This window comes from Vicugna pacos, chromosome 18, assembly GCF_048564905.1.
Source record: "Vicugna pacos chromosome 18, VicPac4, whole genome shotgun sequence".
Lineage (NCBI taxonomy): Eukaryota > Metazoa > Chordata > Mammalia > Artiodactyla > Camelidae > Vicugna > Vicugna pacos.
The window spans coordinates 29,228,008-29,254,075 of NC_133004.1; the positions used below are offsets into that span (position 1 = coordinate 29,228,008).

General features: G+C 47.7%; 1 protein-coding gene and 1 non-coding gene across 3 annotated transcripts; one reads left to right on the forward strand and one right to left on the reverse strand.

Moving 5' to 3' along the window:
• Positions 1 to 46: 46 nt before the first annotated feature.
• EARS2 (glutamyl-tRNA synthetase 2, mitochondrial) lies at positions 47 to 26,060 on the reverse strand. 2 transcript variants are annotated; one of them, XR_012061170.1, is made up of 10 exons: positions 25,771 to 26,060; positions 23,162 to 23,317; positions 19,330 to 19,519; positions 16,667 to 17,139; positions 15,421 to 15,529; positions 13,097 to 13,250; positions 12,874 to 13,004; positions 8,479 to 8,614; positions 7,805 to 8,023; positions 47 to 7,013 (listed from the first exon to the last, which is right to left on the reverse strand). XR_012061170.1 is itself a non-coding variant. In XM_031687514.2 (9 exons), the coding sequence occupies exons 1-9, from the start codon at positions 25,907 to 25,909 to the stop codon at positions 7,940 to 7,942; spliced, it is 1,572 nt and encodes a 523-aa protein (XP_031543374.2). In that variant the 5' UTR covers positions 25,910 to 26,060; the 3' UTR covers positions 47 to 7,939. The 2 variants fall into 2 exon arrangements, 1 of the variants encoding a protein (XP_031543374.2); XM_031687514.2 differs by having other exon boundaries at positions 47 to 8,023.
• On the forward strand, positions 9,068 to 9,141 carry TRNAG-GCC (transfer RNA glycine (anticodon GCC)). The gene has a single exon. It is a non-coding gene; the product is annotated as a tRNA-Gly (tRNA).
• Positions 26,061 to 26,068: the final 8 nt, after the last annotated feature.

Here is a 26,068-nt window from a genome sequence, read left to right on the forward strand (position 1 = left end):
GGATAATCTACCCCCCACACCAAAAAAAAGTCATGGCTCCCATACATTATAGAATGAACACGTGTTAAATATTTTCTCTTTAAGTAACGGAACCAAGCAGATGCTACAGTCTGTTCAAAAGTAAGAAAAAGGGCAAGTTTATAGAGAATAAAGGAATGTTAGAACAGATGCACAAAGGGGCACAAAACTAGCTATCCATCCAGCACACAGAATTAATTTCCATGTTTACAGACAAGAATTATTTGCATTGCTATCAGTTATATACAACTAACAGTTGTAAAGGCATTTGAGATAGTGAAACAAAGGGGAGGAACTGGAAAGATATGTTCGGGCACTTAATAGACACAGAATAATTCTTGGTGGAAACTGAATCCTCTGGCACTCCTTACTCAGCTCTAAACACCAGATAGAAGCTAACTGTACCTCAATTCCTTCTTTGCCACTGCATACCTTTGCATGTTCTGTTCCCTCAGCCTGGAACATCTTCCCTCTGTTGCCTGGCAAACTCAGGGTTGGGCTGCCAGATTTAGCCAACAAAAATGTAGTAATTCCAGTTGAATCAGATTTCAAACAAACAACAAAGAATTTTTTTAATTGAGAAATTATCATATATTTGTGTCAGGTGTACATTATTTGATATTTGTATATATTACAAAATGATCACCACAATGTATCTAGTTAATATTCAGCACCAAACATAGTTACAATTTTTTTTTCTTGTGATGAGAACTTTTAAAATCTACTCTCAGAGGGTAGAGCACGAGGTTCTGAGTTCAATCCCCAGTAACTCCATCAAAAACAAATAAAAAAATAAAATCTACTCTCTTAGCATCTTTCAGATATACAATGCTGTATTATTAACTAGAGTCATTATGCTGTGTATCACATCCCCAGAACTTATATATTTTATAATTGGAAGTTGGTACTGTTTGACCACCTTCACCCATTTTGTCCACCCCCAGAAAATTATAAATAATTTCTTAGCATAAGTATGTCCCAAATATTGCATGGGACATACTTAAAAAAAAATTATTCCCGAGGGGTGGGAAGGGACTGGGATTTCAAAATATAGAATAAACAAGACTGTACTGTGTAGCACAGGGAAATATATACAGGATCTTGTGGTGCCTCACAGCAAAAGAAAATGTGACAATGAATGTATGTATGTTCATGTATAACTGAAAAATTGTGCTCTACACTGGAATTTGACACAACATTGTAAAATGACTATTACTCAATACAAAAGTTTATATAATAAAAAATTATTCCCTGTTTATCTGAAATGAAAAGTGAAAAACCACCACCCAGTTTCTTCTCAAAGAAGCATTTCCTGACTGGCTCCCCCCACCCAAGGATATCCACATCCCTGCAATCACTTTGCTTGCCCCCCAACCTCTTAACTATTATTAACTGTTAATCACCCATGAGATTGTGACCTCTTTGAGGTGGAAGGCTTATCTTTCGTTCATTTCTGTTTTATTTTTAAAAGCTTAACACACTGAATGACTGAATGAACAACAATCTGGGGACTGAGCCCCCACCATCCATAAGGCTTTGTCTAATTCCTCTCCACACTCCCAGGCCTAAGAGGGCCTGGCACACAGTAGGTGTTTGTCAAGTGAATGAATGAGGACAGGATTGAATGGACTCAGCCAAGTGGGGTTCCCTAGATAGAGAAGGCCTCCCTTTCCTTAGCTGGGCTCTCCTACTGCAATCAGGTTTGGCGGAGGGGTAGAACAGAGGGCACTCCAGCCTGGAGGGAAAGGCTGGGACCCCAACATTTTGCCCAGATCTGAAGGCTAAGTTGGAGATCCCCAGGGCATGATAATGAGCTTAACAAGGGCCAAGCCACACTTGTACTGCCTTCTTTGCTTAAAAAAAAACATATCCTGTAATTCACTAGTGAAAATAGTAACCACAAATGATGTGAAGTTTCTGAACACTGCAAAACAGTATCGTAACTAAACATAGTGACTGTGTGCTTCACTGCTCACCCTGGCCATTCGATTCAATTAGATGTGTGTTGGGCCTTTCACGCAACAATATTAACTGAGCACCTACTGTGTGAAACAGGCGCCATTCTCAGCACTGGGGGTTCAGTGGTGAACAAGACAGGTGAGTCTCTGTCCTGGTGGACTTAACAATCGGACACTAGCAAATAACTGCAGAATGAATTACACAGTTCTTTACACAATCAATTCTGACTGCATGCTGACGATTAATGACAGGAAAGAGAACTTCTGGGGGGAAGTCAGGGGCTCTCCTGAAGAGATGGTAATGAACCTGAGATCTGAAGGCTCAGGCAAAGGGCAGGAAGAGCAGGTGGGCAAGTGTTCCAGACAGAACGGCAGCACCAAGGATGGCCTATGTTGCTGGAGACCAGAGAAGGGGGCGCGTGTGTAGCAGGTACAGATGGATGAAGTGAAGTTGGAAAGGTGGACGGGGCTCAGGCTATGGTGACAAAACATGGCTTTCTTGTTTCTCTCCTTTTCCTACCAGGGCTCCCTGCTTGTGGGCTGACCCTGCTGAAATCTCTCTTCAGCAACGCTGCCGGACTGATCCTTCGAGAAAACACAAATCTGATCATGTCACTTCTCTACTCAAAACATTTCAGTGGCTCCTCACCTTCCACTTCATGAAGACTCAACTCTTTGTCCAGGAAGCCAGCCATGTGGCTCAGGGAAAAGCTGGCCCCACCTCCAGCTCTGGGTCCCACTGATCTGTGGGGACTCCCCACCCACCTCCGCAGAAGGGATGGGTTCAGAATGGGGAAGTTGAGTTGGGGAGAGTGCTGGAGAAGTCTCCTTGCTTTTAGGGAGACAGCCATAGAAAGCCACGCTCTCTCTGACCAGACACGAAGGAGGAAGTGCAGAAAGACATTTTAGGCAGCCAATTGTGAGCTCAAAGAAGCAACCCAAGGCTGTTGCTGATGCCAGGCCAGTAGGGCAGAGATGGAAAGACCCTGGGTCCTCACTGATGTCACTGAGCGCTTAATTAACCAACCCCAGAGCCAGCCTTCCTCTGAACTTCCTGCTATGAGGGATACCAAATCTTCTTGTTTAAGCTGGTTTGAATCTGGATTTTTTGTTATTTGCATCAAATAGCACCCTGATACCCTTAACCTGGCAAAGAAGGGCTGTTTGGATTTCCTCTCTGCCTGGTTTCTCAGCCACTTCTACCAAGCCCTGAGTTCCTACCCTTGACTCCAATCATGCCCAACTCAATGAACATTTTTTTCATCTCTCTGTTTAAAATACCCTTCCAACCTCCATCACCCTGGAAACTCCTACTCATCCCTCAGAACCCAGTTCAAAAGTTACTTCATCTGTAAAGCCCTTTGACATCCATCAACAGATTAAAAGTTTTCCTCTCTGCACCCTGTAATTACCCAGAAGGTCCTCATTTTCTAAGTATTTATTATTCTGGTCTCTGGGGAAGGTAGGGAATTTTATCATGAGATAAAAATATTAACTGATCAATTAGACAACTTCTAATTTTAGTTTCTACTAAACATCCCTCTATATTGAACCATGCCATCTATCCCACCCTTCACTTTGAAGTCTCTGTCAAAGGTCAGGCTCTCACAGATAACTGGAGTCAATGCAATTTATAGGCAATGGACCAGATCTCACAAGAGACATGATTCCTCAAAGTCAATGAAAGTGAAACTAGGAAACTGCTGAAATCAGGTAGAGTTAAACCAGCTGATGATGACTACTTCTGAAGAAACTGATCTGACTCATGAAGCTCTCAAACATGTGTTCAATCATGAGATCTTTATATGACTCCCTACTACATGTCAGGCAGTGTGCCAGGAGCTATGGTTACAACCAAGAGTAAGTCTCTGCCTGCCTTAATCTTACCTTCTTTAGAATCAGACAGACAATAAACATGTACAAACACACTACATAATTTCATATAGTAATAAGCATTATGAAGAAAAAAATAAACTAGGATACAGGCAATATGAATGAGGTTCCAAATTTGGCTACAGAATAATAGTGATCTCCTGGCAAGGATACTCTCTAAACTCTATGGAAAGAGAATACACTCAGGGGAAGGAACCCCTCTCCCCATCATTAGAGGGTCTCCTGCAGCCATGATCATATTACATGACTCTGTCCCACTGGCCAGAGTTTACTGGACCAGGGGTAGACAGCTGACCCAAGATAGGCCAATCGGATTCTCTCTTGGGAATTTGGATGTGGAATACAAGTTATATGATTGGCAGTGTAGGAGAGGGGAGATGATTCAGTCCTAGGGCTGGGGCAGTCGTTGGACAAGTGCAGAGACAAGAGAAAGCCAGCCTGCAGAAGCAAGATGAGAGGGCAGACACCCAGATAGAGATGAAGGTTAGAAACTGTGCAGTCTCAGAGACAAAGGTGAGTGTGTTGGGTCCTAATGGGTTTCCAGCCTCTTGTAAGGCCCAGTTGAAAGTTTTGACTTCGGATCTGTGACTCCTAATTCTTCCAATAAATTACTTTTCATGGTTTAAGTTTGAGTGTGTTTCTGTGCCTCACAACCAAGATCATCAATTCTAAGAAGGAAAATACTGGTGACAAGGATGGTGACAGTTTTTGTGTGTATGTGTGTCAGGGGATTAGGTTTATTTATTTATTTTTGGAGCTACTGGGGACTGAACCCTGGACCTTGTGCATGCTAAGCACATGCTCTGACACTGAGCTATACCCTCCCTACCAGGGAGTTTTTAAAATTTTACATATGTCATCTGTTTTGATTCTTATAATTCACTGAGACAAGTACTATTGTGTCCATCTCACTGATGAGGAAACTGAGGTATAGAAGTCACACAGTAAGTAGCTGACCTGATTTCTGTGTCTAGACAGTTGGCCTTCATTGCCTTTGCCACTACACTATACTCCAAAAAAATAGTGGGGGATTGACTTGAGGTTATTTAAAATCTGTGAAGACCTTTCATACATTCCTTCTGCTCTTGAGCAAAATGGCTGGTCCACAGGATACACGCTGCTTTGCAGACAACTCACTCCAACTGAGGAAGTGGCAGCAGCTTTATCAACTCAGCATTTTGACCCCTCACGTTGTGAAACAGTCACGTTCCCTAACCAGGAGCCAGCTTCTCTGGTATCATTCATCCATTAAGAGTTGATGTTGGACTCTGGATTGTCACAAGGCTGAACTTAATCCTCGCTTTGCCTCATACGAAAACCTCAGAAGAGTTAATTAACTTCTCTAAGCCTCAGTTTTTCTATCTATAACATGGAAATAATAATAATAATACCTCTCTGATGGGGTTGTGAGTTTTAAAAGAGATGATGGACTAACATGTTTACCAGCATTAATTCGAAACCCAGAAGTGGTCAAGGCTCATGTAAATGCAGACTAACTCACAAGTATTACTGTTCTGTGCCCGCTTCTGTGGTCAAACCTATTGTTTCTGCCATTTCCCCCTTCTTCTGGAAAAAGCACCCTACATCTTGGGAACTTCTCTGTTGGATCATCTCTGGGAGACCACCTATTCCTTGCTGAGAAATGGTAACGTGATCTCAGTTAGCCCAAGCAGACACTCTTCTTAGAATCTGAATCTTTAGCTGAGTCATCCAAAACGGAAGGGAAAAATACAAACAGAGAAGTCAACACCAAAAAATAGAGTTCACTTGTCCTCAGTGAAGAACGCACACAAGACTGGCTATGAGCTCCTGCTGCCCGTGTGACCAGAGTTCTCCTGGCTCCTGTCTTTTCTAGACCTGGGTCTTTCGCTTTCCCATTGTTTTTTATTTATATATTGAAGTACAGACAATTTACAATGTTGTGTTAATTTCTGGTGTACAGCATAGTGATTGAGTTGTACATACATATATTCCTTTTCCTATTTCTTTTCATTATAGGTTGTTACACGGTATTGAATATTGTTCCCTGTGCTACACAGTAGGTCCTAACTGTTTATCTGTTTTGTATATGGTAGTTTGTATCTGCAAATTCTGAACTCCCAATTTATCCCTGTCTACCCTTTTCCCTCTGGTAACCATAAGTTTGTTTTCTGTCAGTCTGTTTCTATTTTGCAAGTAAGTTCATTTGTGTCATTTCCTTTTAGATTCTCATTTTTATGAGTGATATCATATGGTATTTTTCTCTTTCTGGCTTATTTCACTTAGTATGTCAATCTCCAGGTCCATCCAAGTTGCTGCACATGGCATTATTTTATTCCTTTTCCCATAGATTTTTTAATATTCTCACTCAGTTAAACTCCCATTAACTTAAACTCTCCACTAAACTTAAGTTAGGCAGAGGTGGTTTCTATTGCTCGCGATTAAAGGACTTTATCTCATGTACTTTTCAAGCAAAGATTAGGTCTCCATGAAGCTCAACAAATTCTTTAATCCCCCTTCCCTCCTCTCCTGGACAAGGAGATGGTATTAGCTAACTACTGTTGGGTAACAATGATCCCAGAACCAAGAGGCTTTAAACAATAAACATTTATTATCTCATAATCTGTGTGTATCTGAAACTTGGGAGCAACTTTGCTTTAGTTCTGGCTCAGGATGTTTCAAGAAGGCTGCAGTCAGATATCAGCCAGGGCTGAGGTCACCTGCATGCCTGACCGGGGCTGGAGGACCAACTCCCCAGACAGTGCATGCTCACAGAGCTGCTGTCAGGAGGCCTCCGTTCCCTGTGTGCCTCAGTGTCTTCACGATGTGGAAGCTGGCTTCCCGCAGAGTAAGGGATTCAAGAGAACAAGATGGAAGCTGTGACGGATCACAGACAAGTCACCCCTACTCAGCGTGAATGCCAGGAGGCAGAGATGACTGGGGGCCACACAGGGAAGCCTAGAAGTCCTATAGGGGGTCTTTGAGGCTGGCCACCATCCTCCTTTCAACTTTAGCTACTCCTAGTCATCCCAAGAAGAACATCTCATTTCAGAAACCCACAGACAGGGATTTACCAATAAGGGTGGAAGGAGGAGGTGGATATGAAGAAAAAGATGCAAAACAGGCAGGGTGGAGGTCTCCAGTCCAAGGACCAGGTCTAGAGAACTGGAAAAGAGGGAGAGACAGCCCTTAGGGAAGGGGGACACAGGCTGCCCAAATCCAGGGGAAAAGAGCAGCATAAAACCTAAGTGTCCCCCTGGGGCAGATGAGGAGGTTCTCCCCTTACAAGCCCCAGAGAAAGTCTGACAGCTAATTCAGCCCTGCTTGTCAATCACCCCGCACTGCTCCAAATTCAAACTGGCCTGAGGGCAGGACACTGAGTCCAGTTGCTGCCAAGCTGTTATATATGGGCTGAATTGTCCCCCTCTTCAAAACCTGTATGTGGAGCCTGAAGGCCCCCACCCCAGGGTTGTACTCCAGAATGTGGCTGAATTTGCAGATAAGGCCCTTAAAATCGGGCCTTGATCCAATCTGATTGGATTAAGTCTCCTCTCAAGACGAGGGTATTTGGACACACAGAGAGATACCAAGGGCACACACAGAGGGAAGACCAGGTAAGGTGAGAGCAAAAAGGTAGCCATCTGCAAGCCAAGGAGGTTAGGCCTCAGGAGAAACGAAACCTGCCAACACCTTGATCTTGGACGTCCAGCCTCCAGAGCAGTGAGAAAAAAATTTTCTGTTGTTGAAGCCACCGGTCTGTGGGATTTTGTAATGGCAGCCGGAGCAGATTAAAACAGGAGTCCTCTGGACTGCTCTGTGCAGCAGCCCCTAACCTCTGCTGTGCACTCTGGTGTGAGAACCAGACATGAAGCCTTCCTTTCTAGAGTCAGGGAACAGGTGAGAGGGGGCTGGGTGTCCCTGGCCACCTGATGAGGACAAGCCCGCCATATATGCACCTGTGCGCCCGTTTTCACTCCGGTTCTTTCCACAAGCTTCCGAGGGGGCCCCAGGCCTCCGGCTCCTCCCCGCTGACGGCAGTTCCCAGGAGAGCAGGTTCCTGCCTGACCGCCACTGCCCCGCACACCTTCTCTCTAGCTGGAAAGCACCTTCTGTATTCGTTCCCGCACTTCCTTTGGTCCCAAGGACACCATCATCTCAGCTACAGGTGGTCCTTGCTAAGAACAAAAACAGAAAACACTCAACTTATTTAAACTGCCTGAGGAAATAACACCCAGCCTCAGTCTGCAGAAGGCACATCCCAGGCCAGCCCCAGCACTGCTGCCCGCATTCCCAGGAGCAGCGTTTGCATTTTATTGGCTTTCTGAGGCTGAGGATGGGTCCCAGAAGCCCGCCCTTCCTGGGTTGGTATGTCTGTTACCCCCAATTAACCGCCAGCTCCTTGAAGGCGGGGAGCGCATGTGTTTTATCACTACTGTATCCACTGAACCTACCACGGTCCTGCCCATGGCAGGTACCCAGTAAGTATCGTCTGCTGAATGACTGCATGAGGGAGTGGGCATGTTTCATTCATCTGTGTAGCCCTAAAAAGGAGCTTAGTGCTGCCAGTGAATGTTAGCTGACTGGATGAATGAGACTCCACAGCATAGTCCAGCCCAGCTGCCCGCCTCACCAGCTGTCCGCTGAGGGCCACTCGGAGGAGCTTCATCATGTGACTATGCTTGGTGCCTTCCAGACTTTCTGACAGCTTCTTCAGTTCTCTGTTCAGCACGTCCTGAGTTAAGCTTGTGCCAGATCCTTCCAGAAGCCTAGAAGAGGGCAGGTCTGTAAGGGGCCTCCAAGGGCCAATGGCAAGTGGGTGGAAGAAAGAACTTCATAAAGTTATCCATCAGCTATAAGATAAATCAACAGCACAGCCAATGGTGAAGCCCGCGTGGGAGAGGGGCGGAGGGAGGGAGTATCTACCACCCCCAGCCCCATCCTAGCTGGGGAAGAGACACCAACCAAGGGACTACAAACACAGAGAATCCAGGCGAGTGGGCATAATATAGAGAAACTAAAAGGATGCCATAATAAGAGGATTTACTAATTGCCACCTCTCCGTCATGTAATCTTTATGCCTCAGTTTTCTTTCTTGTTAAGTGGGGATAATAATAGTGTCTGCACCTCACAGGGCTATGGTGGGGCTAAGTTAAAACTTGTAAAGCACCAAGTACGTTGCCTGAACAGATGCCAAGTGCTCAAAAGTATTAGATCTGGGGGGAGGGTATAGCTCAAGTGGTAGAGTGCATGCCTGCCATGCACAAGGTCCTGGGTTCAATCCCCAGTACCTCCTCCTCCAAAACAAACAAACAAACAAACAAACCTAATTACCTCCCTCCCCCCATCAAAAACAAAAAGTAAAAAATTATTAGATCTTATATTCTAATAAAAAGTTAAGTATTTGCTAGCATTACATCCAAGAGCTCAGAGACACAGAAGGACACTTAGGAATAGGTTAGACACAGGATGGAAGAACGAAGTGCTCTGGGAATTGGCTTGAAACACAGTTTCTAGACTTCTGGTGGATGTAGCAGAGAGGAGCAAAAAGAAAGAAATCAGACATAACACTTCTCTGCCCACAAACTAGAACACCTTAAGGATCTAAACTCCAAAGGGCCAGCAAGCACTCCCCACTTTCCTGGGAGTCCAGCCGAGATCCTCTCCCAAAAGCACATCTGAGTTCAAGAGAAATTCCTCAGAAATTCCTCAAGCTGCTCTAGCAGGACTTGCGAAAACTTGGTCCCAGCCCTGATTCTGAGTTAGAGCAAGAGACGGGAACAAGGTGGGGGCAGTCTATCCACACCCAAAAGAGATTGAGGCTGGAGATGCTGACCAGTGCAGACGATTCATGACGCCAACCCTGACACCGCCTGCTTATGACAGGGCCCAGACACCACATTCCGCACGTCGCCACGGCCCAGGGTACTGGGACAAATGACCTTTTACTGCAGATTTCCTTCGTCCCTCCAGTACCTGAGCAATTCAGGATCAATTTGAGAAACAATCATTTTTACTGCATCTTAAAACTGGACCAACGGGGTAATTATTATTTATGAAATGGAGGAGAGGAAATATTGAAAATACAAAACGTAATGTGGGGAAAAAAACCAGACATGCTCCTCAATGTCACCGTGGGGAAGCGGGCTGCTGAGGAACTGATGAAAGAGTGACAGGCGCCAGGCGGCCAACCGTGGCAGCCAGACACGTCAGAGCTAGCCCAGAGCTTGGCCTGGGCACAGAAGGGACTTCGAGAGATCTGGCAGCCTCTAAACATTTGGGTGTCAGCTTTCCTGCCTTGAGTTGGAGCCCCAGAGTGTCTTTAAAATCTAATCCCGTGGCAGGGATGGGGAGTTAAGACATTAGTCCAGTGAACTCGGACTAACAGGCCCTACTGTGGAATGTCCTAAATTACGGGAGTGTTATTATTAATAATAGCTCTTAGGAATTTATTCTGGAAATAAACTTGCAAAGGTGTTCACTGATGTCTATTCAAGGTTATTTGCTGTGGCATCATGTGTAACAGCAAAATTTGGAAGCAATCCAACTGCCCATCAAGAGGAGATGAGTTAAATAAATCATGGTAAAGTGGCAGGTGCAGCCGAGAAGGGACTGAGGATGCTCTCTAAGCTCAGGACGGATCTAAAGACATATTGTTAAGTGAATAAACAGAGAAACAAGCAAAAAAAAACAAACAAAAAAACCCCCAAAAAGACACTTAGGGAATATAGACATTATTTTGTAAACTTTAAATGGAGTATAATCTATAAAAATTGAATCACTATGTTGTATACCTGAAATTAATATAATATTTTAATTCAACTACAATAAAAAAAATGAAAAAAAAAAAACAAAAGAGATATTAGTGTTATTGTATTGTACCTTTCGTGCAAAAAAAGGTGGAAAATAAGAATGGTTATTTGGATATAATTAAGAATAGTAGTAACATCCAGAGAGGGTTCTGGAATGGGGCAGACGGGGAAAAGGGATTAAAAACAGGACTCCCAATATGTACCTTTTTAAAAAATTCCTAAGTCATAAGCTCAGGTTTAAGAGGTTTCAATGTTTTAGTAATAATTAAATTTTACATTTTAAAAAACTTAGAAGAATGGAGTTACATACACATTTCCATGAACATGGACACGTCACAAGGTGCTAAGAGGGGCTGCCTTTGTGCTGGGGGCTGAGGAGGAGGGAAGACTTGTTTTTGGCTATAAACCCTCTTACATTGGTGGTTATTTTTTGCCACATTACTTATACTCTCACCTCTTCAAAATGTATATTATAACAACATACAAAATATGTCATACGTATTATAATAATATACTCATTTGAGGCACTCACTGTCCAAGCTTTACCCCACGGAGAAGCAACAGAGAATACGGTTAGATATGTGGTCTCTCGCCCCAGCCAGCTCGGGTTTCAATCTCTGCTCCTCCAACTTACTAGCTGTATTATTCTAGACAAGTTTCTGAGCCTCTCTGTGCCTCGATTTTCTCATCTGTAAAAAGGGGATTATAACAGCAGTTACTTTATTAGGCTGCCAAGAATTTAAGTGCATACACGCACACATAGCACACATATGTGTGTATGTGTCTAACATATAAAACACAACATAGCACGTTGCAGGCATGTGTGTAAGCCAACATATGCATAAGTGTTTGCTATTATTACCTAATTTAATCTTCACAACAAAGCCAGGAGGTAAGTAAAATGGACATTTGTGGGGTTTGCCGCTCAGCATCCATCCCACCTTTTTTCTGTTACCAATGCCTCAAATCTCCCTGCGGAATTACTCAGCTTGCATCCTCAGCCCACAAACTTTGGCCGGGGGTCCACTCAGGGCCCCGCATCCGACCTAACCTAAGCTATTAAGCATGTCACATTCTCCAGGCCTGGTGACTAGTTTGGGAGCAGAAAAACCAGGCCCATCAGGCCCCATCAGTGTGAATCTCAAGACACAGCCTTAGTCTGAGGCTGAGGTTTTGCACGTGGAGCTGCCCCAAGGCTGTCTTCCCACCACAGCAGAGACCGAGAGAGAGGCAGCTTATGATCCCCGGATCCTTTCTCCCTCTCACGAGTATTAATAATTTTTAGCTGGGCAGATGGTGGCTAAGGTAAAATCGACACTTCCCAGCCTCCCTTGTCACTTGGCGTGGCCACAGGACAGGCGCTCGAGCCAGTGGGATCTGGGCGGAAACGAGTGTGTACTTTTAAGTCAAGTCCTTGAGGGAAGGGAGCTTCCTGTCCCCCTGCCCTTTTCCTCCTTCCTCCTCTGGCTGAATCGTGAGCCACCATGGACCACGGGGACAAGAGCAAAACCTAGGGACCACAGGACCCTGGAGATGTGGAGAAAAGCTGTTCAGCCCTGAACTGCCCACTCCGAAGGCAGGTAAGGGAGAAGTGCACTTGTCTGTCTGGCAGAGAGTCCCACCCTCCATCTACCTTACACAGATCCTCTGCAGAAGCCGTAGCCACATGGGGCAGAAAGTCAAAGGGACTGAGGGAGAAAGTCGGTTTTGGTGACATATTTTTGGTCCCTGCATTGATCTGGGCTTCAAGTCAGCCCTTCTAGCCTCTGCAATGACACAGACCAGTCATTCCCCCCTTGCTTATGCCAGCTTTGGCTGCATTTTCTGCCCTTGTAATCTAAAGAGTTCTGTTACTCTCACAGTAACAACTAGTATCACCTCCACCCTGCAGAGGAAGAAACGGAAGCTCAAAGAAGGTGCAGGAACTTGGATGAATTGAAGTCACTTGGGCAGGTGAACTAACTGGGCCAGTGAGTGGCGAGGCTGGAGTGAAACCCAGATGGGTCCAGTCCCAGAGCCAGAAGACACTGCCTCTTCCGGGGAGAGCCCAGCTGCTCGAGGTGAGCCCTTCTACCAAGATAGAGCGAGCGATTATCCCATCAAGAACCTCTCACCAGCTCCAGGGTTGTACTGAGGGCCTCACAGCCAAGCCCTGAAGTAAAGGGGGCCCTGGGAGGGAGGGAGTAGAACCTCGAGCTCGGCCTGGGGAAACTCACCCCAGCACTCGCTCAGCAATGACATCCACCTTCTCGGAGATGGCGCCCAGCTGTGCCCGACTCACGGCAGGACGAGTCCACAGGTAGGAGTGCACTGGGGAGACCAAATCCTGCAGGCGGCAGATGTGATGCTGGGGAAAGAGGTGGTCACTGACTACTGGGGAAGCGGGAGGAGTGGAGCGCCAGCCACTCCATCCGTCTCCCCGAGCTCTCCATCCCACACCTGTCTCAGCAGGATGATCCGCTCCACGTAGGCTGGGTCCAGGACGTGCCTGTCTTGCAGCTGGCTCCCAAACACCTCCTCCACGAGGGCCTGCAGCTTCCCCACCAGCTGGCGTCTCTGGGTCTCCTCGCTCACCAGCCGGCGGAGGTGCAGCCTGCAGAGGAGCCAAGAGACCATCCTGCTGCCGGCATCTCCAGCCCAGTCAACCCTCCTCCCCAGGGGATCAAGAGGGTTTGAAGATGACACCTTATGTGAGCTGCCCTCCCTCCATCCTGGCTGGAGCAGAAGGGATGCTGTCGACTGACAGTCACTCCAGTCTGCCGGTCCCTCTGCTCCCCGGGTCTCTCACTTGGCCCACCGCCCTTCCCTATGCTCCTTGCCTGGCCTCTACCTGCACCAGAGTTTACAAAGCAGACCTGAGAGTGCCTGCCTCCTCACAGAGTTTGAAGCATGGGGCTCTGGCACAAAAGGGCAGAGGGTAAGAATATGGATTTCTAAGATTTAGGGCCACAAGGCGGTACAGAAGGCAGAGCTGTTCGAATTCAGGGCTCACGGTTAAAAAGTTCAAGTTTTCTTGTCAGGTCAAATTTTCTCCTTTTCAGCATTCCTCTGTTTTGTTCTCTCCTTCAGAAGCAGCAGAGCTCTAAGACTCTGACCCTCTGCCCAGGCACTGTCAGTCCTCAGTCCCTAGGCCACCCTCACCCTGTCTCCAGCAGGACTGGGGGGTCCCAGGGGCGAGAGCAGCGCAGGGCCGAGCATTCTGTAGGTGCTTGGCCCCCATTCCTGGTGTAGGAAAGAAAAACAGGCAGCAAGGGATGGGTGATGATCTCATGGGCTCTGAGATAGGACAGGCCTGGGAGTGAAGCCAGCCCTGCCAGATGTCTGTCTGCAGCAAGTTACACAGCCATTCGGCGTTCAGGGCGCTGTAACTGTGGGGACACGGGGCCTCGCTCCCAGGGCGCCGGGCAGAGCAAACGAGGGATTATCTGTAAGGCTGTGAGCACGAGGCTGGAGCCGGGCAGGGAGACTGAGCAGAGGCGTGGGCAAGACAGAGGGTACAAGGATGAGGCCCTCTGGGGAAGTTATCTGGAGCACGTATTGGCCCCAAAACATCATTTTCTACAAAGAAATGAAGAAAAACCACATGAAATTTGTACTGAACCTCCTGAGTACTAGAAGAGAAAGTGGGAAGAAAGAAATCAAGGGACCCTAGTGGCCAGGCTTGAGGTAACCCATGGAAGGTCCAGGGCCTGGAACACAGCAAGTGCGACAAAGCTGTCAGCTACTGTTGCTACCGCCACCCCGCCGCCAGTGCTGCCGTGACAGCTACTGTTCTGTCTTTACTACTGTTACTGAAGTCACCACAGCAGTGGCTTGATCACAGAAACAACCAAAGAGCTCCGGCCGCATTAAACCCGTGGGCAGCCATCTCAAGGCCACATCCCCTCCCCGGTTCACACGAAGCAAAAGCCCACCTCCATCTTCCTCAGGCTCCCCCTCGTGCTTTGGGGTGACTGGAAGGGGTCACAAAGCATCTCCCCTGTGCCGACCCCATTCCCCTAGGGGATACTGCTCTCTCCCTGATGAGAAAGGTACAGCACGAGCTGCGTTCAGCATGCATGCTGTATTTGCTCCTGAGCGCCCCATGCAAGACATGCTCACTGTCTACTGCGTGAACTTGGTCTTGGGCTGGTTACTTAACTTCTTGATGCCTTGATCTCATATGCACGACAGGGCAAATTCATACAACTGACCTTAGGTCTGATGAGGGAAGTAAGTCAAGTAATATCCTTAATACGCCTCAGCTGATGTGAATTCCCCGGGCTTATACGGGTAAAGTACCAAGGAAAGCCTGTCCCCAAACCAGAGCTCGCGAGAAGGCCTTGAGGAGTCCCCGCCCTCTAAGTACAAAGCCGTCCGCCGGCTTTACCGCTGATGCCCTCAGACTGAGACATGACATCAGCGATCCAGACTGCAGCTGTGGCTGGAGGTTTCAGGGGGAGGAACTACTTGAAATGTAAACCAGAAGCCAGGGGACAGCGCACTCACTGTGGCAGCCGGGCGGGGGAGGGGCTGATCAGGAATAATGGACGGCAGAAACACTAGCCGCCATTTACTGAGCACTTTCTCCTTGAGAAACACTTTGATGCAGCATTTAGCTGAACTGAACTCTTACAACCGCACAAGGTGGGGACCGTTACTAGCCCCATTTTAGAGAGGCTCAAAAGGGTCAGGTGACTTACCATTAGATCCTCCGCTGTGGGGACCCAGCACCAGCAGGAAAACCCTTTTCTATGAGGGGGCTCTCCGGAGTCCCCGCTCACCTGTTGAATTCCGGGAGCTTCTCCAGGTCCAGCAGGGCTGAGTGGCAGGTGATGCGGGTCAGGTCGAACTGTGTGATCAGCTCCGGCAAGGTCCTGCCCATCTGGTTCTCTGCAGGTGAGGCAGGACCAGCTGCTCAGCCCCACCCTGCTTCCATGTTCAACCACAAGGGAGGCTGACCAAAGGGATTCGACTTCTGGCTACTTTATATATCCAGGGCCTGAATGAGCTTCCTTTTGCAGAAAGGGTTCTGTCACTAAGGAAAAAAAAAGCTGGAAAACAACCTGGCTAACCTGACCTTCAGTGCCCTCAATGACACAGGAGCCCCAAGAACAGTCAGCTCACTGCCTGGCTGTGCCCCAGGGATCCGGACTCGACTGGGTGTGGACGGGTCTCAGTGGGAGTGTATTTTACAAGTTTCCTGGGTGATTTCAAAGAGCAGCCCGAGTGAGAACTGCTGTGCCCGGGGCTGCTTCTCCCGAGCAGTGACTCCATCCTATGCGCTCAGAGGCCATCCTGGTCAGGCTCAGGCCCAAAGTGAGCCTCTGCCACGTCCCTCACTAGTTGTGACTTTGACAAGTTACTCAGTCTCTCTGAGCCTCATAATCTTCTTCAAACAGTGGGGAAGATAAACACCTCTCAAAGATATTTTAAAGCTTAAACGAGAAAAGAGCAGAATAAGTAGTAACAGATTACATTATGGCTACATTTTCAGCAATCACCTCCCAAAGGGTCATCCTATTTGGTCCTTCTTCAAGATTTGGGCCCTAAGTCTTGGGCTATGGATAAGGGTTCAGCTTGGAATAAACTAGGGTCATAGTAATCCTAGTAATGCTGTCCGAGTACACATTTGCACTAGCAGCAATAATATAATTACAAAAGTCACAGCATCTGGAATTTTTGTGCTTATTGTGTTGCGGATATTGCAGTGGTGCCTCGTACTCAGGAGCTCAGTGAATCCTAATTTAACTCTATAATGTAGACACTTAACCCCATTTTACAGACAGGGAAACTGAGGCTCAGAGACCAAAAGCTCCTTGAGGGCAAGGATTGTATCTATCTTGGTCACTGTTGTAGCCCCAGAGCTGAACAGTGTCTGGCTAAATAAACACTTGAATAAAAGGTGAACTTGTATGAGATCACACAGCTGGGAGGTGGCATGGCCATGACTGAAGGCCAAGTGGCCTGAACCAAGGCCCCGACCCCTCACGCTATGGCCCCACCAGGACCTCTCAGGGGAGTAGGTACCTGCAAACCCTGAGCCGCAGTTGGTGATGATGTCGAGCAAGGCATCTGGCAGGAAGCCGGCGGCAGCAAAATGCTCCAGGAAAATGTCCCCTTGCCTCTTGGACAGCTTGCTGCCATCCCTGTTGAGAAGCAGGGGCAGGTGGGCAAAGTGTGGGGGCCGCCAGCCGAGGGCCTGGTAGAGGAGCAGGTGCTTGGAGGTGGAGACCAGCCACTCGGAGCCCCGCAGCACGTGGCTGATGCCCATGTGGTGGTCGTCCACCACGCAGGCCAGGTGGTACGTGGGGAAGCCATCGCTCTTCAGGATGACTGGGTCCCCCTCCACGCTGGCCACTTCATGCCGATTCCAGCCATACACCAAGTCCTGGAAGGCTGGCGTCTCTCCCTCCAGGCGGAAGCGGACAGCAGGCTTGGGGTCGGTGGCCAGCTTCTGGGCCACCTGCACTGAGCTCAGGTTCCGGCACCGATTGTCATACCTGTGGGGAAGCAGACAGCACAGTAACTATGGGTCACTAAGGGCCCCGGTGACTGGCATGAGTTCTGCCTTGGTCACTGATAACTGCATGACCTTGGGCAAATCATTCACCTCTCTCAGCTGTCTCATCAGTCTTGAATGGGGACAATAAGGTTATTGTGTGGGAGAACTGAGTGAGACAACGTAGCACAGCAAACACAAGCTGGTCTCCCTTCTTTCTTGCTAACGAGGAAATGTCAAAGTCCCAGGCCAAGGGGGTGACTCATGGGCGAACCGTGACTGGTGTAGCCACCACGCAATCCCATTCCCCCGCCCCACTGACCAGTCCATGTAGGATCCTTCTAGTCACTGAGATTCAAAGAAAAGTATGCCTGGCGGGTAGGGGAGGATTAAGGTTCTAGGAAAGATTCTCTGTCCAAGTGAGAGTGAGCTGCAAGCTGCGGCAGCCACTTGTAACTGACGGTGGGAGGCGGAGACGAGGGAGCCAGAAAGTGGCCAAAACAGAATCCCAACTTCTCAAAGCTGCTACTTTCATCCCGGAGTCACCCCCCTCCAAGACTTTCACAGAATGAGAGGCTAAATGTTTGTGTGGTTTACGCTCTGGCTACTCAAAGTATGGTCTGTGGCCGCCAGCATCGGCCTCACCTGGGAGCTTGTCAGAAAGGCAGCATCGCAGGCCCCAGCCCAGACCTGCAAAATCAGAAGCTGCATGTTAACTAGATGCCCAGGGGATTCTTCTGCATGCTAAAGTATGAGACACTCTGGTTTGTCCCTTTTAAACAGAGTATTTGTTACTCCCCAGAGAGTCCTAACTGATACAAAATGCAATGCTTGTAAGCACAGTCCTTGACACTGAGCCAAGTGTTCAATCATAGACGGCTGCATGGATTTTAGGATAGGGCATGACTGTAATTTTTAAAAATAATCTTCTGTCAATGGAAAAGTAGACTCCTTACAATTAAAAAAAAAGGCAATCCTGTAGTGAATGTTGTGACCTTGTACAGGTACCCGAGCTCTTGTCCAAACAGCTCACTGAAACTACAACTTGAATGTTATGATGCTGATGGGAGTCCAAGCTAGTAAAGGGCCACCAGGCAGGATCTATCAGAGTGGCAAATTGACCCGGCCATTCCAAACCTAGGGAGGTAATCCAACAAACACACGGCGCATGTGCAAAATGATATACGTCAATGCTGTTCATCATCGTTCTCTTTTTTGTTGTTGTTGTTCTTCTCTTTTTATAACAAAAGATTAGAAATGACATAGGTGTTCATCAGTAAGGAACTGATCACGTAAGTCATGATATAGCCATGTGATGGAATACTATGCAAGCTAAGGAAATTTATGGACTGATACAGACTGATCCTCAAGAGAGTACATGGGATCTGTAAGCTGCATGATGCGTATTTTGTGTGCAACCATCTGAGTGGGGAAGACAAGAAATCATATGCGTTCTTTAGTGTAGGCACTGCGTGTCTCCGGAGGACACGCAAGAGAATTCTAACACCACTTGTCCCCGGAGAGGTAACTGCGTAGCCAGACTCAGGGTTGGGAGAGATCTTTACATATGCGTCTTTCTAGACATGAGAAAATTTTACTTATTCAAAATAACAGACAATATAAGTTATTTTATATGGTACTGCCAGAGGCCCGATGTGGCAGGCAGAGCTGACATGGCCCCAGCAGTCGCCACGTGCTGGTGTTTCTGCCTCATGTTCTCCCTGCCCTTGAGTGTGGGCTGGACCTAGCGGCTTCCTTCTAATGAACAGAGCACAAAACAGGCAATGATATGTCACTTCCTCGATTTGGTCAGGCAGAGACAGCAGCTCCCACCTCCCTTGCTCTCTCCTGCCTTCTCTCTGCTCACCCTGAGGAAAGCCAGCTGCCAAGCTGTGAGCTGCCCTGGGGAGGGGCCCAAGCAGCAAGAAACAGAGGTCTCCAGGCAATGGCCTCAGATAGAGATGGAGGCCAATCCTTCCAGGGCCCAGCTTCAGGGTAACCACAAGCCTGGCCAAGACCCTGACTGCAGCTTTGAGAGAAACCCTGAGCCAAAGGACCCAGCTAAGCTGTTCCAGACTCCTGACCCACAGGAACCCTAAGTTAGGATGTTTTGGGGTCATTTGTTACACAGCGACAGCTGACAAACACACCCAACCCTGGGGAGGTACCCATGATGGGCTGGGGCTCTCACCGGGGTGTCTGGTGGTTCCTCAGGGCCTCCTTCTTCAGGAGCTCCAGCCGCTGGGGTGAGCAGAAACAGGGGTAAGCAGCACCGCTCCTCAGCAGAGCTTCGGTGGCCTGGGCGTACAGTGCAAGTCGCTGAGACTGCAGGTAGGGCCCAGCAAGCCCTCCCCGGCGGGGGCTCTCGTCAGGGGGGATGCCTAGAACGGGCATAGAGAATAATCACCAAATGATGACTACGATGTACACGGTGCAGGTTTCAGGCACTGTTCTGTGCACTGTACACATATGGCCAAGCTTGTAACCCTCACGACTATCCATAAGGCTGTTACTCTTATGATTTCCCTTTTCCAGAGGAAAAGCTAAAGTGCAGAGAGGTTAACATTCAATGTCACATGGCTGGTTGGTAAGGAGCCAGATGGAGGTACATAGGCTCACCAGCACATCCTCTCCTGTCTTCTAGCCCCAGGGAGGGAGAAACTAGCCCCCATCTGGAAAAGCAGACTAGGGAGAAATAAGCGTAGTTCAGGGACAGCCCATCAGGGCCTGGCTGGACTCCTGGCTCTGCCCCTGACTAGCTGTGACAAGGGATCCTAAAAATATGTGAGCCCTCGAGTGCCATGCACCTGCCAGGCTGCTTTCTTTTTTTTTCTTCAGCTAAGATAGCAGAAATGATTTACTGTACATGTGTTATATTCAGCCACAACTGAAAATGGAACTAGTTCAGAACATCACAGGTCTGGGGCGAAGGACCAAAAGGGATCGCTTTGATATGAGCAAGATAGGTCTCTTAAAGGTGGTCAAGGTGATCAGAATGGCAATAGACGTTCTAGATCCATTGAGACAAGTTCTACACAGTAGGCACGCAGTCCAGCAATCTGTATCAGCATCCTTGGCCTCTGGCTTTCTTCGCTTCTGCTCTAGTGGCTTCTGTGGGTGTACAAGTTTTCCTGGACCTCTGCCTCATCTTTCTTCTTCTGCACTGCAGTCTGCACATTTACTTCTCCCTCCACTTCACTCTCACGGCGCGGAGTTTTCTCAGAAGATGGTGTTAAGGCTGAGAGCCAGGCAGCTTTTATGTTTTGTGATCTCCATTAAGACTTAAAACCATCCTACCCGGTAGGTGCCGCTCACCCCTATTAAGTAAAGATGTCAAGGATAAGGCGAACAACTGCATTCACACGCAGGCTAGCCGGCCCTGGGTCCACACTCTTAACCACTGCCTGCACTGCCTCTTGCATTCCTTAGCCTCTCTAAGCCTCAGTTTACTTCTCTGTAAAGTGGAGCTAAGAGTCTCCTGTGCAAAGTGGCTGGGACTTAAATGCATCAGTGCTCACAAAAGGCTTAGCCCAATGGTCTACGTGTCTGACAGCTGCAATGTATGCTGTGAGATCAGTGTGATGTTAGAAGCCAAACCCCCAACCTAAGGTCCGGGTTCCTCAGATCTTAAAGGATAGATGTAACTCATACACGCTTCCAGGAGAGGCAAAGGGGACACAGAATAGCTGGATGATGGTGCTTCTGCCCTCACATAGCTGTCAAATGAATTAGGAAGATGAGGACACGGTTAACCCCATACACCCACTGTTAACACAAACTCCGGAGGCAGAGGGCCTGGGTTCACACGCACCGCTCTGCTCTGTGGCCTTGGGCAAACTGTCTTGCAGAGCCTCCGTCTCCTCCTTTATAAAAGAAGGAAACAAGCAGTAACTTCCTCCTGAGGGTCATCACAAGGCTGGAACGAGAGGGCCTACGGGAAGTGCTGGGCACATTGCCTGGCATGTCTGACCACTTGGAAGGTCCTGGCTGTGATTATCACCGGTACCACCTGTATTGGTATTTCTTCGTTTGTCAGAGAAGGGGGTTGGCTTCGGTGAACCCGGGGTCCTTTTTTTTGGGGGGGGGGTCCCTTCTTGGCCTAACCTTAACATGTTCAGCATTTGGAACGTTCCAAGGTTTAAGAGCGACTCCACTAGGAGAACTGCAAACAGGTTCACATAAAAAATAGTACATAAAAGTTCACAGCAGTTTTACTCATAATAGCCCCAAAGTAGACACAACCCAAATGCCCACCCACTGATGAATGGCTAAGCAAAATGTGGTTTTTCCACTAATGAATGTTGTTTGGCCATAAAAAGAAATGAAGTACTGAGTCCTGCTACAACATACATGAATCTTATGCTAAGTAAAAGCCAGTCATAAAATGAAATGTTCCAAACAGGCAAAACACAGAGACAGAAAGTAGGTTAGTGACTGCCAGGGGTAGGAGGGAAGGAGGAAAAGGGAGTGACTACTAATTGCTACAGGGTTTCGTTTCAGGGTGATGGAAATGTTCTAGAATTAGAGAGTGGTGATGGGTACAAAACACAGTGAATCTACTAAAGACCAATTTGAAATGGTGAATTTCATATTTTATGAATTATATGTCAACTATAAAAAAAAAAAAAGAATGACTCTTGAAGCAAGAGGCTCCAGAAGTCAGCCTCCCTGAGGTGTGGACACCTGCCCTCTACCTCGCCAAAAGGCTCACACCATCATGCTGAGCTGAGGGCCCCACAGGGGCAGGACGCATCAGGTGGCACGCTGGGCACGCTGCCTGACATGTAGCAGGTGCCCAGCCACGTGGCATGACAGGATTTGGCTTCTGCCAACCTCCCTGTCCTCACGTCTCCAGGTCCTCTGCTCTACTCACTGTGCTTGGGCCACACTGGCTTCCTTCCTGCTCCACAGATATGCAAAGGGTTTAGCTTCCACAGGGCCGGTGCACCTACTATTCTCTCTGCTTTCAGCATTCTCCCCTTAGGTAACCACTTCGTCTCTGCTCTACCATTATCTGCTTGGCGAGGTCCACCCTGTCTGTAAGAGCACCCCTCCTTGCTGGTTCCCCAGCCTGCTACCCTTTTCTCCACAGCAGTAATCATCACTTAATATCAAAGTAAGAATAAACTGATCTGTTCGTTATCAGTCTTCCCTACTTACTGAGCACAGGGTCTTGGTTCCAGGCTCAAACACTACCTGGGTCATAGTAAGTGACCTTGATGAATGAATTCTTTTATTCAACTAATCACAACTGAGTTTCTGCTATAACCTTCTACAATAAAGGACAGAAATGAAATTGGTTTCTGTCCTTTAGGAACCCTGAGTTTAGTTAATAATTTACCTGAGATTAGAGCACACATCTTAAGACAGCCTTGGTATTTTTGGCATTTTCTCTTGGGTTGCTTAACTAGTCATACTTGTTATGACAGGTAGGCAACTGTTGACCTAGGGAACACACACACTCCTCCTTGTCCTCCCTGAGCTTGGCTGACCTCAGGATTAAACTTCCTACAAGAAGACTGACTTCAGAAGTGGCACAAGTTTTGCTTGGACCGTGTAATGTGGTTAAAAAAAAAAAATCTGAGCTTACATTTACCAATGGGAAGTAGTCATCAAAAACAAAACCAAACCAAAAAAACCCCGGAGTTCTGGCTCCTCCTAGAAATCAGAAGATTTGACGTGACGGGTGGGCCAGGATTCCCACCCAGGAACAAGGGCTTCCTCCTGCTCCCAACAGCCCCAGAGCCTCCAGCTCCATCTTCCCTTTGGCCCCTGTTTCCTGCCTGCTCCCAGCAGGATGTGAGATTCGGAGAGAAGAACAGGAATCTCAAAACAGCCTTGGGGCTCTTTTTTTCTCAGGGAGCTTGAGCATCTTTTTGGGTGACACCTGCCACCCCGGGCAGTACAAATGTACCCCTTTCTTCAAGAACCACGCATTCTCCACCCTGGGCCCCATGAGAAGAACTCTTTTTCTGTCTCCCTGCTCCTTCCCTGGAGAAGGGTCCTCTCCCTGCCAGCCTCACCTGCCCACTCCAGCATGTCCTCGATATTCTCTGCTGCCCCGGGCACAAGGCGAGTCTGATCTGTATCCTCCAGCCTCAGGATGAAACTCCCTTGGTGCTTCTTGGCAAAGATGTAGTTGTACAAGGCAGTGCGAAGGCCGCCCAGGTGCAGGAAGCCTGGCAGAAGAAGAGAACAGCTCAGACGAGACGGGGAAGATGAGCTGATGGGCCTCAGCCAAGGGACAAGTAAGTTCTGCTCGTGACAGAAGGGTCCAGGGAGTATCAAAGCCCAAGAGATGGTTATCCCTGTCCCATCTCTCCAGCCGGCATCCAGACAGTCAGACTGCCACAGGAGAGGACTGAGGAGGCTGCCTCATTTACCCTCATCCTGGAAGTAGAAGAAAACCCAAGTTTCGGAGCAGGCCATTTCATAAAGAGGCTCCGACTCTCCCCAATTGCACCTATCATTCTACTTTGAGGTTTGCTAAGGCTAAGTCTGACCCAAAGGGGAAGAAGGTTATTCACTGAAGCCATGTCACACGTGCATTTAACTTACACAAATTCAGTGAAGTGCTTGGGCAAAAAATAAATAAATTAATAAAAATTAAATACTATAAAGTTACATTTTGCATATGCCTTCTGCTCACTACACGTGACTATCCACCTCATATATTTTGAATTTTGTCTACCTGACACTCTAGCATTTTTTTTTTTTTGGTGTGGGTAACTAGGTTTCTTTATTTTTTACTTAATGGAGGTGCTGGGGATTGAACCCAGAACCTTATGCATGCTAAGCATGCACTCTACCACTGAGCTATACCCTCCTTACAATCTGACACTTTAATTGCTGGCTTTAGATACTAACCAAAAGTAACATTCAATTCCACTGTATTTCTCCTTACCCAAGTTTAAACTCTCACGATTTTACTTCTTCCTCACATTGCCTTCTTGGCCCTCTCTCCACAATGAGCTCACCTGCATCTCCAGGTCCAGGAGGCAGCACAGGATATGAAATGCTCCTCTGGGGTCAGATAGACTCCAGCTCAGCACCATTTATGTGTGTGACCTTCAGCCAGCTAGTCACCACAAAATCAGAGGTCCCCAAGATAGAAGACAGGGGTGCAGTACCTGAAAGCCAGACCTCTTATATCAGATAGACCTGAATTCAAATTCTGCATCCACCATTTACCAGATGCTACCCCTTGTGCACTCTATTTGACTTTTGTGAGCTTCAGTTTTCTAATTTTTTAGAAAGATCGAAAACAAATAGAAACCTTCCTTACAAGGTTGCTGTGAAGCATAAATGCTGACCAGAGGACACTATTTAATTAATTTTAACTATTATAGTAATCTATGTTACACAATAATTTTTCTATCTGTAGTCAACAGCCTTGCCCATATGGTCTTTTCCTGCAAATCAGCAAGGAAACATGGATTAAAATCATAATGGAGGGGTTTAAGTTCTTTCTATTAGTAACAGATCTTGCCAAGTGCCTCAGTTGCATTAGCTCAAACCACAAGATAGGTATCATTACTAGCCCTGTTTGACAGAGAGTGAAACTCAGAAGCTCAGAGAGGTTAAATACTTTGCCCAAGTCACACAGATAGGAAGTGGCTAAGCTAGAAATTTGGACTCAGACAATCCCAGGCTCAGACAATCCCAAACCGGGTACTTGTCTGCAAACCTTTGGCAGTTCACAACCAAGTAGTATAGAAATTGCAAGTAAATGTTTAGAAACTTATAGCAATTTTGACAAAATAATTTTATGTCTGTTGAATCTAATAAAAAGAAAGTCTCATATTTTGTATGCTTCTAAGAGTTTCCTTTTCCTAGTAATATCTTTATATCCATTTTATAAGAGTATTAATCCATAATCCGTTGGAAATCAGAAACCAGTCCTTTCACCAAGGGTGGTTTGAGAAACATGCTCTACTCTATAATGCCTACCAAGAAAGATCCTTGTCACTCTATGCACCTGGGATCTTGCCACAAATGTAGCTTTGTGACCCTGGGGTTCAGAATGAGAGGGATGTTTGGTGTGAAGAGGGCACGAGGTAGCCCTGGTGAGAAAAGAATATGGGTATACAGGGCCTATGTACCTGCAACTTCCTCTGCCCAGAAGGTTCTTCCCATAGGCCTCACATACCTAGATTCTTCATGTCATTTGGTTCTCAGCTCTTACGTCACCTCAGCAAGGCATTCTTGACTATCCTAAGTAACTCCCCGTCCCCTATCCTGCTTCATTTCCTGCACGGCACATGTGACTGTTTAAAAGTAGTTATTTTTATTCGTGTTTGTCGCGGCCACTACAGTGTAGGCTTCTTGAGAGAAGGGGCCCTACTTTCCCCATGACCACTGCATCCCATAGCCTAGAACAGTGGGTATTCAATACACGCTTATTGACTATACACAACAAAAGAGGGACCCAAGGAAAGGTTACAGCACAATAAACACGAAATTTCTGGAAATGCGAAAGATTTCCGCTCGTAAACCTGTTTCTTCCTCTCTAAAACGATGTCTAACTGCCCGCCCAGTCTGACTCCACCGGAAGGAATTCGTCGGGGAACATTTGGGGGGCGGGCAAGAGACGGTGGGCCCCGGCCTGCAGCGTCACGTCCGCCAAAGTTACCTGTGGGACTGGGGGCGAACCGTACTCGCACAGCAACCCCGGGATCAGTGCCCAGGCTGGCCTCGCGCCGTCCAACGGGGCGGCCCAAGGCCGCCGGGGGCCTACCGGGCTGCAGCAGCCTCTTCAGAAGTACCGCCATGTGGGGTGGAAGCTCACACGTGGACCTCTCCGTGCATCACTTCCGGGGATTCCTCTCAGCCAATCCGTTTCCGCCACAGCAGGCGCAACCCCGCCCCTTAAAGGCGCAGGCCTTCTAGCCTGCAAGCCCACGCCCCCCTGCACGGCTGCGGCGCCACTC

Coding starts and splice junctions, on each gene's coding strand:
- EARS2 (XM_031687514.2), bottom strand. CDS start 25,909: ATGGCGGTACTTCTGAAGAGGCTGCTGCAGCCCGGTAGGCCCCCGGCG. Junction 8,615..12,873: donor ATTGCTGAGCGAGTGCTGGG/GTGAGTTTCCCC, acceptor GCCCTCTTCTAG/GCTTCTGGAAGGATCTGGCA. Junction 8,024..8,478: donor TGGCCCTCAGCGGACAGCTG/GTGAGGCGGGCA, acceptor TTTTGTTCTTAG/CAAGGACCACCTGTAGCTGA.